The sequence below is a fragment of the Schistocerca nitens genome, chromosome 4 (assembly GCF_023898315.1).
Source record: "Schistocerca nitens isolate TAMUIC-IGC-003100 chromosome 4, iqSchNite1.1, whole genome shotgun sequence".
In the NCBI taxonomy this organism is placed as follows: Eukaryota; Metazoa; Arthropoda; class Insecta; order Orthoptera; family Acrididae; genus Schistocerca; species Schistocerca nitens.
In genome coordinates this window covers 936,027,207-936,045,336 of record NC_064617.1, presented here as the reverse complement: position 1 = coordinate 936,045,336, position 18,130 = coordinate 936,027,207, and the positions used below count along the sequence as shown (strand labels likewise).

The 18,130-nt window shown below is 44.8% G+C and overlaps 1 protein-coding gene across 1 annotated transcript in view; it reads right to left on the bottom strand.

The window, feature by feature from the left end:
• The window catches only part of LOC126252693 (uncharacterized), a 191,561-nt gene that overhangs the window by 117,523 nt on the left and 55,908 nt on the right, over positions 1-18,130 (bottom strand). The window contains exons 3-4 of the mRNA XM_049953597.1: positions 13,479-13,582; positions 389-460 (exon numbers count right to left, since the gene is read on the bottom strand). Of these exons, the coding sequence (XP_049809554.1) occupies positions 389-460; positions 13,479-13,582 (176 nt within the window). The remainder of the gene's footprint in view (positions 1-388; positions 461-13,478; positions 13,583-18,130) is intronic.

The following is an 18,130-nucleotide window of genomic DNA, read 5'->3' as shown; positions in this document are numbered from 1 at the left end:
TGATGTAGGTTGCAGTAGGTACTAGGAGATGAAGAAGCTCGCACAGGATAGAGTAGCATGGAGAGCTGCATCAAACTAGTCTCTGGACTGAAGACCACAACAACAACAATTATTTAATTTCAAGAAGGATCAAGGACAGACCTTCCCTGATGCAAATGTTCTGAAACGAAATAAGAAAATAATGCCAGATACTCTTGGATGAAAACAAACGTCAGAACCCTTAAAGCGTACTAGTAGAGGAACGATCGGCAATTAAATTAAATTGCGACTTGCTGTTTTGCTAGTTGTCATTATCAGTTCCAGTCAGTGTGATGTAAAGGCTAAGCATAAATTCATGTAGCGACTGATGTGAAAAATTAGTAAGGAAAGGAAGAAAACGCATACTTACCCCGATAAACATCCACGTGGGTTCGCTCTTATTCCGGAAGCGTTTCAGACATTCGATACCGTCCGCCTTAGCCTGTAAGAAAACAAACATGCATAAAAATGTCTTATCTCCTGTGTCAACTGAAAATGCAACCTACGAACGGTATTCCCTGAATACGTTATTCAGTAATAAACCCTAGATGCGCTAGCACTCCACTGTAGTAAAACTTCCCTAGTTTGAGTTTCAGACGTCCTCAAGATGCTATCCCATTTTTTTTATTATCAATGAAATATGTTTGAAAACATCAGTGCCAAAGTCAGTCCCAACAGATGTTCCATTATACACTCCTGGAAATTGAAATAAGAACACCGTGAATTCATTGTCTCAGGAAGGGGAAACTTTATTGACACATTCCTGGGGTCAGATACATCACATGATCACACTGACAGAACCCCAGGCACATAGACACAGGCAACAGAGCATGCACAATGTCGGCACTAGTACAGTGTATATCCACCTTTCGCAGCAATGTCCCATGGAGACGATCGTAGAGATGCTGGATGTTGTCCTGTGGAACGGCTTGCCATGCCATTTCCACCTGGCGCCTCAGTTGGACCAGCGTTCGTGCTGGACGTGCAGACCGCGTGAGACGACGCTTCATCCAGTCCCAAACATGCTCAATGGGGGACAGATCCGGAGATCTTGCTGGCCAGGGTAGTTGACTTACACCTTCTAGAGCACGTTGGGTAGCACGGGATACATGCGGACGTGCATTGTCCTGTTGGAACAGCAAGTTCCCTTGCCGGTCTAGGAATGGTAGAACGATGGGTTCGATGACGGTTTGGATTTACCGTGCACTATTCAGTGTCCCCTCGACGATCACCAGTGGTGTACGGCCAGTGTAGGAGATCGCTCCCCACACCATGATGCCGGGTGTTGGCCCTGTGTCCCTCGGTCGTATGCAGTCATTGTGGCGCTCACCTGCACGGCGCCAAACACGCATACGACCATCATTGGCACCAAGGCAGAAGCGACTCTCATCGCTGAAGACGACACGTCTCCATTCGTCCCTCCATTCACGCCTGTCGCGACACCACTGGAGGCGGGCTGCACGATGTTGGGGCGTGAGCGGAAGACGGCCTAACGGTGTGCGGGACCGTAGCCCAGCTTCATGGAGACGGTTGCGAATGGTCCTCGCCGATACCCCAGGAGCAACAGTGCCCCTAATTTGCTGGGAAGTGGCGGTGCGGTCCCCTACGGCACTGCGTAGGATCCTACGGTCTTGGCGTGCATCCGTGCGTCACTGCGGTCCGGTCCCAGGTCGACGGGCACGTGCACCTACCGCCGACCACTGGCGACAACATCGATGTACTGTGGAGACCTCACGCCCCACGTGTTGAGCAATTCGTCGGTACGTCCACCCGGCCTCCCGCATGCCCACTATACGCCCTCGCTCAAAGTCCGTCAACTGCACATACGGTTCACGTCCACGCTGTCGCGGCATGCTACCAGTGTTAAAGACTGCGATGGAGCTCCGTATGCCACGGCAAACTGGCTGACACTGACGGCGGCGGTGCACAAATGCTGCGCAGCTAGCGCCATTCGACGGCCAACACCGCGGTTCCTGGTGTGTCCGCTGTGCCGTGCGTGTGATCATTGCTTGTACAGCCCTCTCGCAGTGTCCGGAGCAAGTATGGTGGGTCTGACACACCGGTATCAATGTGTTCTTTTTTCCATTTCCAGGAGTGTAAAAGAGAAAAGAAGGCTTTTTCCAGTATTTCTTTTCCACACAAGCACCCTACTCCGCAGGTTGTGTTCGTCTGCACCATACGGAAAGTGGAGTCCAGGAGACAGAGATTCATGCACAGATGGGCTAATGGTGTTCCTTATCATGCTCAAGCGGCTGGTGTGATCTTCTCTTTCTACAGGTTCTGCAACAGTCTAGAGTCTAGGACAAGTCCCGGTATCTTACCTGCCGAGGCCGTTCAGGGTCTCCGGAACTGCAGCTCCATGACGCTCCGTGAGAGACCCTCGTTGCAGGTAGTCAGAAGCATCATGATGATGAGCACAGAAGACATCCTGCAGCGTTCTCTTGGTGTTGGTGAGTTCCTCTACTGTTACGCAGGCACCTTTGGTGTTTCATCTTCTGCTTCATCTTCCTAAAGTGTTCGGGCTGCTGTGAGCAGCTCTTACGAGCCGGCTGCCTGGGTTCTGCTGTGGTTGTTCCAGACCTTCTTTCCTCTCGTTGACTGCTGCAAATCTCCTTTCCTCCCGGTAAATTTCCAATTCCTTCAAGGGAACCTTATTTGCTGTTTCGTTAAATTTGAACCACAAACGTTCTTCTCTAAATAATATAAAACTGTTTTGTTCGGAAAGAAATACCTTTCATCATCGGTCTCTTCTGAACGTCTATTTCACTTCCAGAGCACATGACCCGGCGTTCAGTCACAGCCACGTTCACATGAAATGCTAATTCTTTGTTAGGTTGAGTTCAGATAGCTCGGGTGTGCTTCTTGTTCATCTGCATCTATATTTAACTCTTCAGATCATTGTGAAATACATGGAATAGTGTGCTTTCCAATAAATCATTTATTAGGGCTTCTTCCCGTTCCATTTGCGTATGAAATGCCGAAGGAATGATTGCTTAAGTGCCCCTATGTCGGTTGTGATTAATCTTGTCCTCGCGGTCGGTACGCGAGCGATAAGTATGGTCTTGAGGAATATTTATAGATTCCTCACTTTATCCTGTGTCTTCAAACTTTGGATTTAGCCTTTCTCGACAGTTGGCGATCAACATCAAGCGTCTTCCAGTGCGGATTTTTCAGCATCTTCAATAGGTTCTTTCATTCGTCAAACAAACATGTGACCATGTCTTTTCTGCGGGCGTCTGGACTTTATTTTACGTACACCATTGTTGCAGCACTTGTAGAAACTGTTTGCAACTGTCTTGCAGTTTGCATCTTGAATCTCCTGTCACCATCAGCTAGATGTCTACCTATGCGAGAAGTGATCACATTTCTCTCCCTTCGCTGAAGGTGGTTGTCGTCCGTAGAAACTGATCTGTTCAGTCTCTTCAATCATGGAGTATGTAGTGTTGTCTAGCCTGAGGGTAGATGTCTTCCAGGTGTTACTCAGTGTAAGAAAATTATACATGTACGTGAATAATCAGCAAGCCATTTGACTCGTAATTTCAATAGTAAACCACTCCGTGATGCGCAACGTCTCCCTCCACCCTCCCTGTAGCGTCTGCCACTGGAGATTATGGAGCATCTCTGCAACGCTCTCGTGTCGACTAAACGATCCCGTGACGATTAGTACCGCTTTTCGTTGGATCTTCTCTATCTCTTCTATTAGCCGTATCTGATAAGGTGCCAGAATGGTAAATAATACTCAAGAATCGGCCGAACAAGTGTTTCGTAAGTCATTTCTTTCGTGCTCCAGTTACATTACTATAAGTCTCTTTCTATGGTTCTAAGCCTGGCATCTTCTCTTTCTTCATTTTATGTGGCCACTCACCTAAGGTCGTTGTGGATGTTTACTCCTAGATATTTTATGGTAGATGCTGTTTTCAGCAATTCGTACAGTAGCGAAATTTTTTTCTCCTATGTATGCGCAATATCTCACATTTACGTTCAAAGTGAATTACCACTCCCTGCACTACGCATCAATCTTGTGCAGGTCCTCTCGTAAATCGCTGCAATCGTCTGGCGTTGCTATCTTCTTAAGGACAACGGTATCGTCTGCGAATGCCTCATCAAGCTTCCGGCATTTTCCCTTGTATACATCGTAAGTAGAGTAGCGGTCCTATCACACTGCCTTGGGATACTCCGGATATTACCTTTACCACTGTCGATTTTGTTCCATTAAGAGCGAATCTTGAGTTCTGTCTGTAAAGAAGTCCTGAATCCAGTCACACATATGGCAGTGCGGGACGGTTGGTTCTCTCGATCACACCAGTAACTAGGTTATGGCTCTCTGCTTTAGAGCGTAAAATTTACTGTGGAAACAACCCCCCTAGATCGTGGCTAAGCCAGTTCTTCGCAATTTCATCAATTGCTAGTCCGGTAAGATTTGCAGGAGAGATTCCGTGACGTCTGGAAAGTAGAGGAGAGGCATAGGTGGAAGCGAAGCTGCGATGTTGGGTCGCGAGTCGTGCTTGAATAGCTCAGTCGATAAGGGGACTGCCCTTGAATGGTACGATTTTGAATTCGCATTGGGAAAACGGTTCAAATGGCTCTAAGCACTATGGGACATCTGAGGTCATCAGTCCCCTGGACTTAGAACTACTTAAACCCAACTAACCTAAGGACATCACACACATCCACGCCCGAGGCAGGATTCGAACCTGCGACCGTAGCAGCAGCGCGGTTCCGGACCGAAGCGCCTAGAACCGCACGGCCACATCGGCCGGCCGCGTTGGGAAAGACTCGATCCAGGTTGCGAGCTAGTTTTCTGGGCCGACCGAAATAGAGTTCCTTGGTTGGCTTGTAAAGCTAAATGAAAAATCCATGCACGGTTTATGACGTCTTCCACTTCACCATTTCCTCACTGTAAGGCAGTAGAGTCTCACCACACAATAACGTGTAAGATATTGAGCGCACTGTGCTTTATTGCAGACGAGATTCATCCCATAAGCTATGAATCATGAACTGATTCCTTTAATGCGTTCAGTACTTGACATAAATCTGAAGCAACCGTGATGATATCATTGTAAAGGCCATACAGTCTTTTTACGTGATGCAGACACAGTGATTACAGTTTTTTAAGGTAAATGTCGGAATCTCGAAGAATGAAGTCTCAGGCTCTTCATAGTCATTTCTGGGATAAGGCCGGTGTCAGATACTACCACACGGGCAATGTACACAGACGCCTTTATCCATAGGGCTGTTACCTTACCTGCAAGACCCCCATTGTTTGGCAAGTTTCTCATTGCAGACGGTGTCAAATCGTGAACGCTGGCAACAGCGATGTCTGTGAGGACGTGATTTGCTCAGAGTTACTGATCATTGTTATATCAGGACGACTGCATCAAATTTTTATCGATTACTGGGCTGGGGTTCAGTGCATTTTTAATCTTTCACTGTCTACAACCATGAGAGGATCGTATTTGCAGTATGGAAGAGAGTCTTTCTTTAACTGACACTGAGATCTCCTCTCCCGGCGGATTATTTCAGCGACCTCGTCGTCCCTTCATGAATAATCCGTAAGCGCCTGGGGTTTGCGTCCAGGCGTGTTGTGTGATTTGATGTCCTTCTGATCCCTGCATTCCCGATACCTATCATCTGTTTCTTTTTCTTCATTTTGTCCACGTAAGAAGTGCGCTTGAACTTAGTAGTTGGTTTGATGGTGTCTGCTTTGTGATTTCGCATAGCATCTTCCTGGATTTACTATGAGTTTTCTTCCAGTCCTCTGACTACTTCTTGCTAGTCTTCTTTCCAAGCTTCTACGCGTATCTGTGCTTCGTTATTAGTGTTCAAACGTCAAACGATTTATTATATTTTCTGCTGCCATGTTCATACATTGTAGGACTTTCGTTAGTTTCTGGTTTTGACCTTCTTAGAACTCGTGTTGATTAGTCCTTTGGTGAGCCTATTGTTGTCCATTTTGTAAATAAAGCCATAGAATTTCAAGTGTCTCTTGCGCACGGTGTTAATGAAATAACTCGTATCTATTTGTGTGTAGAGATCAATTTTCTCCTCTTTGTCCAAATTCAGTTTTCTTGTACGGAATCATATATTTTTCCGTTTTCGTTTTTTTCGAATGTGGCATCTTCAGACTGCCCTCCAACAGATACAGTCTCTGAACCAGATTCCAGTAAAAGAAATGTTTTGTAATGTTCCAATTTCGCGTTGCGCGATATTACTTTTTTGCTACAGAGGTTTCAAGTACTTCTCAATGCCTTTTGAAGTTCACGACTATTTCTAGGTTTGCGGTAGCGTCCAATCGTGACGGTATTATGATACTTCAGGGTATTTGAAGGAACAAGACATTCTATACAAAAACTAAACTAGACAATGAGTGTTAAATGCAACTCTCCAGATGTCTTATGTAAAACCCCATTACATGGAAAATGAACATCAAAACAGCTGTAATCTATTTGCTATTATGTTTTGGTTTTTACCATTATTTTCGATTTAAATTTTCATAGTAAAACATTATACGAGGCTCGTTTTTAAAGTAAGTACCGTTTTGAAATATGACATTGGAACTTTGTGATCGCCGTACTGTTGATTCTCCCAAAGTATCTTCAATTGTTGCCAATAAACAAATTCCATTACGGTAGCTTCCGCATGCACAAACTTTTATTCGTATGTGTTTAAATGGCACAGCCGACAGAAAACGCCGCCAGTTGTGAAATCCGCGCTATTATCCGTTTCATAAATGCAAGTGACGTGAAAGCAGCTGAAATTCGCCGGCAGATTAATGAGGTGTGTCCGCAGCTCGTGGTAGTGCGGTAGCGTTCTCGCTTCCCGCGCCCGGGTTCCCGGGTTCGATTCCCGGCAAGGTCAGGGATTTTCTCTGCCTCGTGATGACTGGGTGTTATGTGATGTCCTTAGGTTAGTTAGGTTTAAGTAGTTCTAAGTTCTAGGTATGTACCCGTGGTCTAGGGGTAGCGTCTTTGATTCATAATCAAAAACGTCACCGGTCCCGGGTTCGATCCCCCCCCACTGCCTAAATTTTGATAAACAATCAGCATTGGCGGCCGAAGACTTCCGGCATAAGAAGTCAGCCTCATTCTGCCAACGGCCTTGTCAAAGAGGGCGGAGGAGCGGATAGAGATTCAGGGCACTCTCTTGTCCTAGGGGTGGGAAATTGCCCCTAAAGGCGGAAGAATCAGCAATGATCAACGACATGAGGATGCAGAAGGCAATGGAAACCACTGCATTAAAGACACGTAACGTGTATCCGCAGGACATGTGGCCTGTAATTCAAGAAGTGTCATGATGATATCTCCATTGGCAAAAGATTCCGGAATAGTCCCCCATTCGGATCTCCGGGAGGGGACTGCCAAGGGGGAGGTTACCATGAGAAAAAGACTGAATAATCAACGAAAGGATAACGTTCTACGAGTCGGGGCGTGGAATGTCAGAAGCTTGAACGTGGTAGGGAAACTAGAAAATCTGAAAAGGGAAATGCAAAGGACCAATCTAGATATAGTAGGGGTCAGTGAAGTGATGTGGAAGGAAGACAAGGATTTCTGGTCAGATGAGTATCGGGTAATATCAACAGCAGCAGAAAATGGTATAACAGGTGTAGGATTCGTTACGAATAGGAAGGTAGGGCAGAGGGTGTGTTACTGTGAACAGTTCAGTGACCGGGTTGTTCTAATCAGAATCGACAGCAGGCCAACACCGACAACGATAGTTCAGGTATACATGCCGACGTCGCAAGCTGAAGACGAACAGATAGAGAAAGTGTATGAGGATATTGAAAGGTTAATGCAGTATGTAAAGGGGGACGAAAATGTAATAGTCAAGCCGGCCGAAGTGGTCGTGCGGTTAAAGGCGCTGCAGTCTGGAACCGCAGGACCGCTACGGTCGCAGGTTCGAATCCTGCCTCGGGCATGGCTGTTTGTGATGTCCTTAGGTTAGTTAGGTTTAACTAGTTCTAAGTTCTAGGGGACTAATAACCTCAGCAGTTGAGTCCCATAGTGCTCAGAGCCATTTGAACCATTTTGTAATAGTCATGGGCGACTGGAATGCAGTTGTAGGGGAAGGAGTAAAAGAAAAGGTTACAGGAGAATATGGGCTTGGGACAAGGAATGAAAGAGGAGAAAGACTAATTGAGTCCTGTAACAAGTTTCAGCTAGTAATAGCGAATACCCTGTTCAAGAATCACAAGAGGAGGAGGTATACTTGGAAAAGGCCGGGAGATACGGGAAGATTTCAATTAGATTACTGGATTGTAAGGCGTACCCAGGAGCAGATATAGACTCAGATCACAATATAGTAGTGATGAAGAGTAGGCTGAAGTTCAAGACATTAGTCAGGAAGAATCAATACGCAAAGAAGTGGGATACGAAAGTACTAAGGAATGACGAGATACGTTTGAAGTTCTCTAACGCTATAGATACAGCAATAAGGAATAGCGCAGTAGGCAGTACAGTTGAAGAGGAATGGACATCTCTAAAAAGGGCCATCACAGAAGTTGGGAAGGAAAACATAGGTACAAAGAAGGTAGCTGCGAAGAAACCATGGGTAACAGAAGAAATACTTCAGTTGATTGATGAAAGGAGGAAGTACAAACATGTTCCGGGAAAATCAGGAATACAGAAATACAAGTCGGTGAGGAATGAAATAAATAGCAAGTGCAGGGAAGCTAAGACGAAATGGCTGCAGGAAAAATGATATGATTGTCGGAAGGACAGACTCAGCATACAGGAAAGTCAAAACAACCTTTGGTGACATTAAAAGCAACGGTGGTAACATTAAGAGTGCAACGGGAATTCCACTGTTAAATGCAGAGGAGAGAGCAGACAGGTGGAAAGAATACATTGAAAGCCTCTGTGAGGGTGAAGATTTGTCTGATGTGATAGAAAAAGAAACAGGAGTCGATTTAGAAGAGATAGGGAATCCAGTATCAGAATCGGAATTTAAAAGAGCTTTGGAGGACTTACGGTCAAATAAGGCAGAAGGGATAGATAACATTCCATCAGAATTTCTAAAATCATTGGGGGAAGTGGCAACAAAACGACTAATCACGTTGGTGTGTAGAATATATGAGTCTGGCGATATACCATCTGACTTTCGGAAAAGCATCATCCACAATTCCGAAGACGGAAAGAGCTGACAAGTGCGAGAATTATCGCACAATCAGCTTAACAGCTCATGCATCGAAGCTGCTTACAAGAATAATATACAGAAGAATGGAAAAGAAAATTGAGAATGCGCTAGGTGACGATCAGTTTGGCTTTAGGAAAAGTAAAGGGACGAGAGAGGTAATTCTGACGTTACGACTAATAATGGAAGCAAGGCTAAAGAAAAATCAAGACACTTTCATAGGATTTGTCGACCTGGAAAAAGCGTTCGACAATATAAAATGGTGCAAGCTGTTCGAGATTCTGAAAAAAGTAGGGGTAAGCTATAGGGAGAGACGGGTCATATACAATATGTACAACAATCAAGAGGGAATAATAAGAGTGGACGATCAAGAACGAAGTGCTCGTATTAAGAAGGGTGTAAGACAAGGCTGTAGCCTTTCGCCCCTACTCTACAATCTGTACATCGAGGAAGCAATGATGGAAATAAAAGAAAGGTTCAGGAGTGGAATTAAAATACAAGGTGAAAGGATATCAATGATACGATTCGCTGATGACATTGCTATCCTGAGTGAAAGTGAAGAAGAATTAAATGATCTGCTGAACGGAATGAACAGTCTAATGAGTACACAGTATGGTTTGAGAGTAAATCGGAGAAAGACGAAGGTAATGAGAAGTAGTAGAAATGAGAACAGCGAGAAACTTAACATCAGGATTGATGGTCACGAAGTCAATGAAGTTAAGGAATTCTGCTACCTAGGCAGTAAAATAACCAATGACGGACGGAGCAAGGAGGACATCAAAAGCAGACTCGCTATGGCAAAAAAGGCATTTCTGGCCAAGAGAAGTCTACTAATATCAAATACCGGCCTTAATTTGAGGAAGAAATTTCTGAGGATGTACGTCTGGAGTACAGCATTGTATGGTAGTGAAACATGGACTGTGGGAAAACCGGAACAGAAGAAAATCGAAGCATTTGAGATGTGGTGCTATAGACGAATGTTGAAAATTAGGTGGACTGATAAGGTAAGGAATGAGGAGGTTCTACGCAGAATCGGAGAGGAAAGGAATATGTGGAAAACACTGATAAGGAGACGGAACAGGATGATAGGACATCTGCTAAGACATGAGGGAATGACTTCCATGGTACTAGAGGGAGCTGTAGAGGGCAAAAACTGTAGAGGAAGACAGAGATTGGAATACGTCAAGCAAATAATTGAGGACGTAGGTTGCAAGTGCTACTCTGAAATGAAGAGGCTAGCACAGGAAAGGAATTCGTGGCGGACCGCATTAAACCAGTCAGTAGACTGATGAAAAAAAAAAAAAAGAAAAAAAAAGTTCTAGGGGACTGATGACCATAGATGTTAAGTCCCATAGTGCTCAGAGCCATTTGAACCGTTCAATGAGGTGTGTGCAGAAAGCACTATGAACGCTAGAATGGATAGAAAATATTTTAGAGCATTTCAGGATGGACGCACAAATGTGGACGATGAGAAACGAAGTTGACGACCGTCCATCATAACTGATGACTGGTGCAGAAATTCCATAAAAAATTCGGGAAGACTGACTCTACACGATTTCATCGTAATGTCTGTCTCCCCACGTTTCAAGAAGTGTTCCGTATGAAACTGTAACAGGAGCCTTAAAGTGTCGGAAGCTGTCCACACGCTTGTTTCAAAAAAATGCTGGCTGAAATGCATAAAACCTATCGTTGAGGCAGTGCGATGACTTTTCTCCAGAGGTATTACACCGGGGTGACAAAAGTAATGGGATGCCTCTTAACATGGTATCGGACCTCCTTTCGCGGTGCGCAGTGTAGCAACTCGGCGTGGCATAGACTCAACAGGTCTTTGGAAGTCCCTTGTAGAAATATTGAGCTATGCTGCCTCTATGGCGGTCCATAATTGCGAAGGTGTTGCCAGTGCCGGATTTTGTGCGGGAACTGACCTCTCGATTATGTCCCATAAATGCTCTATGGGCGATCTGGGTGGCCAAATCATTCGCTCGAATTGTCCAGAAAGTTCTTCAAACCAACTGCGAATAATTGTGGCCCAGTGACATGAGGCATTGATCGTTAAAAATTCCATCGTTGTTTGGTTCAAATGGTTCAAATTGTTCTGAGCACTATGGGACTTAACATCTGAGGTCATGAGTCCCCTAGAACTTAGAACTTAGAACTACTTAAACCTAACTAACCCGAGGGAGGATTCGAACCTGCGACCGTAGCGGTCGCGCGGTTCCAGACTGAAGCGCCTAGAACCGCTCGGCCACTCGTTGTTTGGGAACAATTGGTTTCCAAGTAGCCGAGCATAACCATTACCAGTCAATTATCAGTTCAGTTGGACCAGAGGATCCAGATCATTACATGTACACACAGCCCACACCATTACGGAGCCACCACGAGCTTGCACAGTGGTTTGTTGACAACTTGGTCCAAGGCTTCGTGTGGTCTACGCCACACTCGGACCGTATCATCAGCTCTTACCAACTGAAATCGGGACTAATCGGACCAGTTCACGGTTTTCCAGTCGTCTAGGATCCAACCGCGAGCTTGCACAGTGGTTTGTTGACAACTTGGTCCAAGGCTTCGTGTGGTCTACGCCACACTCGGACCGTATCATCAGCTCTTACCAACTGAAATCGGGACTAATCGGACCAGTTCACGGTTTTCCAGTCGTCTAGGATCCAACCGATATGGTTAAGAGCCCAGGAGAGGCGCTGCAAACGATGTTCGTGCTGTTAGAAAAGGCACTTGCGTCGTTTGTCTGTCACCATAGCCCATTAATACCAAATTTCTCCGCATTGTCCGAACGGACACGTTCGTCTTACTCCCACATTGATTTCTGCGGTTATGTCACGCAGCGTTGCTGGTCTGTTAGCACTGACAACTCTACGCAAACGACGCTATTCTCGATCGTTAAGGGAAGCCGTCGGCCACTATGTTGTTCGTAGTGAGAAGTGTTGCCTGAAATTTGGTATTCTCGACACACTCTTGACACTCTGGATCTCGGATATTGAATTCCCTAACGATTTCCGAAATGGAATGTCCCATGTGCTAGCTCCAACTAACATTCCGCGTTCAAACTCTGTTAATTCCTGTCGTGAGTCCTTATTCACTTCGGAAACCTTTTCACATGAATCACCTAATTACAAATGACTGCTCCGCCAATGCACTTATATTTTGTTTGCGCGATACTCCCGCCATCTTTATATGTGCATATGGCTATCGCAAGACTTTTGATCTCAGTGTATTTCGAAGGGAATAAGATTTAGACAGAATTGTTACCAGTGATGAAACATGGCTTGCTCGCGTTATACCGAAATCAAAACTACATTTTTGGAATGGAGGCAATCAACATCAGCCAGGAAACTGAAGTTCCAAGGAAAAAGTTCAACCCAGAAACAGAGGGTGTTTTTCTGCAGCAGATGGCAATTAGTGCAAACAGGTATTGTGAAATCTTAAAGAAATTGTACCGTGCAATCAGAAACAAAAAGCGAGACACGCATTGTTTCGCTGCGCGACAATGCACGTCTACATATGATTCATCGCACTTGAGTTACTATCGCGTTGTTGCGAACGTGATCACCCTCCATACAGCCCTAGCTAGTGGCCCTAGTGACTGTCACTTGTTTCTGCACTTGAGGAAGCACGTCACTGGTCAATGCCATCAGGAAGATGACGTCGTCAAAACGTCAGTACAATATTGGTTAAAAAATCATGGTGCAGATTTACATGAAGATAGATTTCAGAAGCTGGTCATACGGTATCATGAGTGCCTTGATGTATGTGGAAATTATATTGATGATGATGATGATGATGATGTTTGGTTTGTGGGGCGCTCAACTGCGCGGTCATCAGTTCCCGTACAAAGTCCCAATTTTTTCACAGTCCAATTTTTTTTTTCACACACCAATCTAGCCACTGTCACGGATGATAAAATGGTGAGGACAACACAAACACTCAATACCCGAGCAGAGAAAATCCCCAACCGGCCGGGTCCCGAACCCGTGACCCCGTGATCCAGAGGTAGCTGCGTTAGCCACTAGACCACGGGCTGCGGATTGGAAATTATGTTGAAAAGTAGGTTAAGGTTGAGGCTTGCACATAAAAATAAAGTTGTTTTAACACTGCATTTGTTTTTTATTTTATTTTAATATCGTACTTACTTTAAAAACGCGCCTTGTGTTACTCAGATATTTTTTTTTTATATATAAGGTCTGGGTAAGGCTTCTCCAAAGATTTGGTCTCATTGACACAGAGGTCCGCTTAGAACATAACAACAGACATACAGTGCATCAGGCGTAACTGAAGCGTGGTGACATGTGTCTGCTGACACGGCAGTAGATACTCACGATGGCCAGGTTGAGTAGATCGCCGCCCACCTCCAGCTTGAGCTTCTTGAGGGTGCCCACCATGCCGAGGCAGGGCCCGCACCACTCCGAGTACACGTCCACCACTGCCAACACAGCACACCACAGCCGCTAGCGACCTCTGCACTCTTCACAGCCTGCACTCTTTTTTTCTTGGGCACTAGTAAGCGAGAGTGTAGGGGAATGGATATTACCCACACGTTGGCTGACACACGAAGAAAAGTACAGGGTGGCACTACTTGAGAGGGCTCCCATGCGATCGTTGAACAATGGAACTTTATGGAAAGATTTGTAAGCAGATGCGGAATACCTATAACGAATAAACCGTTGAAAGAAAAGCATATTAATGCCAAACAAGAACGTCGCCTCAATGCTTTCCACATGCGGTGCCTGAGATCCATCCTCGGAGTAACGTGGAAGGACCGAGTGACCAACGAAGCAGTGCTATCTAAAACTAACTGCAGCAGTATTTCAGCTATCTTGAAGCACAGACGACTCCGCTGGCTGGGACACGTCCACCGTATGGATCCTGACAGATTACCACGTGAGGTGATGCTTGGAGAGATCTCTATAGCCAAAAGACCTGTAGGACGTCCTGTATTGAGGTTCAAGAACTCCTATAAACGAGATATGGAGAGCTTTGGAATCGACACAAACAGGTGGGAGGCACGGGCTAGCATGAGACCAGAGTGGCGTGATGATATATCATCTGGAATGTCGAAGGATAATGAAGGCTTGTTAGACAGATTAAGGCAGAAAAAGCTTCGCAATGCTACCACTGCTCCTGCCTCAGCAGCCAGATACACTTTTGACAATTGCGGCAAGAGATGCCGTGCTGCCATTGGCTTGACAAGTCATATGAAAAAATGCAACCCATAAACACACAGACACTGCAACAATCATCTACCAAGATGTCGTGGCCAATATATACTTGAGAGGGCTCCCATGTTATCGTTGAACAATGATACTTTATGGAAAGATTTGTAAGCAGATGCGGAATCCCTATAATGAATAAACCGTCGAAAGAAACGCATATTAATTTCCATATGAGACTATAACATTTCTTAACTGCTACCATGTTACGTTGATTGTTACAAACGTTGCTCAATGTGATGACCATGTGCATCCATAATAGCCTGGAACCTCACTAGAGATTGCTCTACTGCCGCCCAAAACAACGGTGGACCATGAAATGTCCAGCTGTCGTGACACTGCTCGTGCGCTGCCTGAAGATAGCACATTGCGTCCAGCATCATCACCCGCGCCAACAGTAACTTCATCAATAATTTGTGCTGCAATTGTCCATCAGCCTCTGCCAGAAGCAGTTCCCAAATCGCCAGTTAATTCGAACTTCCAAGTTATGTTTTTCAAGCTCAGAGTCGAAAGAGGACCTCTCTGTATTCCTTTGATGCGTCGCTATTCGTGAAGAGCAGCAGCACTATTGCCGTTGTTTTGATAAAGCAGCCTCATGGAAAATAGGAAATTTGTGGTAAGTTCCTATAGGACCAAACTGCTGAGGTCATCGCTCCCTAGGCTCACACTCTACTTAAGCTAACTTAAACTAACTTACGCTAAGGACAACACACACACCCATGCCCGAGGGAGGACTCGAACCTCCAATGGGGGGAGCTGCACGAACCGTGGTAAGGCGCCTAAGACCACACGGCTACCCTGTGCGGCCAGCCGAATGAGAAAAGCCTTGCTCATCTTGACCACACCCATGTTGACTCTCTGCCACTGTAATGCACACTGATGCTTGTTTTTAACTCTATATCATCATAGGGTGCATGCCAAATACCATGGCCTGTAAGTGCGCAATTGGCAGTGGGTAGAGTGGTTTGGTGGGGATTGTGGACGGGCGCTGTAGGGGAAATGCCGAGCGCTGGAGAAGAAGTGCCGTTCTAAACTGAAGGCTACACTCACTTTCTTCATAAATATTAAGTTGAGCCCATTCACACCCACACTTGCTTGGTGACCATTCAAGAAGACCTACTGTCACCTCTGCTTTGGTTAGTTGTTGTGGTCTTCAGTCAAGACAATGGTTTGATGCAGCTCTCCATGCTACTCTAACCTGTACAAGGTTCTTCATCTCCCAGTACCTACTGCAACCTACATCCTTCTGAATCAGTTTAGTGTATTCGTCTCTTGGTCTCCCTCTACGATTTTTACCCTCCACGCTGCCCTCCAATACTAAATTGGTGATCCCTTGATGCCTCATAACATGTCCTACCAACTGATCCCTTCTTCTAGTCAAGTTCCGCCACAAATTTCTCTTCTCTCCAATCCTATTCAATACCTCCTCATTAGTTATGTGATCTACCCATCTAATCTTCAGCATTCTTCTGTAGCACCACATTTCTAAAGCTTCTATTCTCTTCTTGTTCAAACTATTTATCATCCATGTTTCACTTCCATACATGGCTACACTCCATACAAATACTTTCAGAAACGACTTTCTGACACTTAAATCTATACTCGATGTTAACAAATTCTTCTTCAGAAACGCTTTCCTTGCCATTGCCAGTCTACATTTTATATCCTCTCTACTTCGACCATCATCAGTTATTTTGCTCCCCTAATAGCAAAACTCCTTTACTACTTTAAGCGTCTCATTTCCTAATCTGATTCCCTCAGCAGCACCCGATTTGATTCGAATACATTCCGTTATTCTCGTTTTGCTTTTCTTGATGTTCATATTATATCCTCCTTTCAAGGCCCTGTCCATTCCGTTCAGCTGCTCTTCCAAGCCCTTTGCTGTCTCTGACAGAATTACAATGCCATCGGCGAACCTCAAAGTTTTTATTTCTTCTCCATGGATTTTAATTCCTACTCCAAATTTTTCTTTTGTTTCCTTTACTGCTTGCTCAATATACAGATTGAATAACATCGGGGAAAGGCTACAACCCTCTCTCACTCCCTTCCCAACCACTGCTTCCCTTTCATGCCCTTCGTCTCTTGTAACTGCTATCTGGTTTCTGTACAAATTGTAAATAGCCTTTCGCTCCCTGTATTTTACCCCTGCCACCTTCAGAATTTGAAAGAGAGTTTTCCAGACAACATTGTCAAAAGCTTTTTCTAAGTCTACAAATGCTAGAAACGTAGGTTTGCCTTTCTTTAATCTATTTTCTAAGATAAGTCGTAGGGTCAGTATTGCCTCACGTGTTCCAGCATTTCTACGGAATCCAAACTGATCTTCCCCGAGGTAGGCTTCGACCAGTTTTTCCATTCATTTGTAAAGAATTCGTGTTAGTATTTTGCAGCCGTGGCTTATTAAACTGATAGTTCGGTAATTTTCACATCTGTCAACGTCTGCTTTCTTTGGGATTGGAATTATATTCTTCTTGACTTTGGTTAGTATCTAAAAAGAATTCCGCTGAAAACGCACCAGATGCAGCGATTTATTTTTGCCTGGGTTGTTAACGACTTGCAGCTTTCAGAGAAGCTTCATGAGTGGCGAACTTCGTGTAAAACCTACATTTCTCTTGTTGCCTTGTTAATATCTGATTCTTTTGCCAAAAGACAGCGGAGCTTACAAAATGTCAACGCAGTAACATTTTGTGGAGATGTAATTGCGAGAGAATTCTGAAACATTGGTTTAGTAAGTTTGTTGAGGGACTGAGGAAAAGTAATGCCAATAGCTTCTGAAAAAGCATATCCTCGGTACAAAAATAAACGTGTAATGTCTTCACATATGTTGCTCCAAAACTCACGGCATTTCTCGTTCCACCAGCTATCGATGGCCTATGTAAATTACATTCTTTCATCTATATACTCTCTAGTTAGTGGAATAATATCGTAGATAATGAATTTTTGCGTAATAACCGCGCGGAAATATACTCTCCCCTTTGCATGCTAACATTTCAAAAAATCTCATTCCTATATCTCAAACCGTTTAAGAAATATGAGGATTCTTGTGGATATTTCATCCTGGTTTTATCATCGGTGCGCGCGATCGCAAATGAGCGTACTACATCTCATCCGTTTTCTCAAGATTGGTGACAGAGACCACACTCAATTCTAAAGAAAAATTCAGTATGTTAGCTAAATTCCGTATCCAGCAACATATTGAGTAATAAACACCGAACGCGAAATCATAGCGACCCCTATTTTTTCTTGTAAGCAATTTCGAACTTCTGGCAGTGTCTTGCTTAAACGCAAATATCACAGTAACGAAATGATGGCCACGTCATCGTGAAGCTGACGTAGAGAGCTACGAGTGTTTTTACGGATTTTTTTCTGTAAAATCGTTTGTCAAAGATTTCAGGGCATGATCCTGGATTCCGTCGTCGTTGACCGGCCGAAAGCTGGCAATTTCAGCCTTCCCTTCCGAACAAACGAGTGAATTCGCTCAGTGCTTTGGACGAAAATTGCTCACTGCGCATCAGCCACCGTATCCTGCGCGGATTCTACTACACTCATGCTCATAAATTAAGTATAATGCTGATACATGGTGAAACAATGCTCTGGTAGGCGGTTTGCGGGTTTGAATCATCTCGGGGTATGACCACGTGGTGCATTTGATTTGCGGTCGTCGCACGGTGGCGCTGGCAGCAGTCCACATACGCAGACATGTGTTGGTGCATGTCAGAGTACGGTGCAGCGAGTAAGTGTGCAGACGTTTTCAGACATGCTAA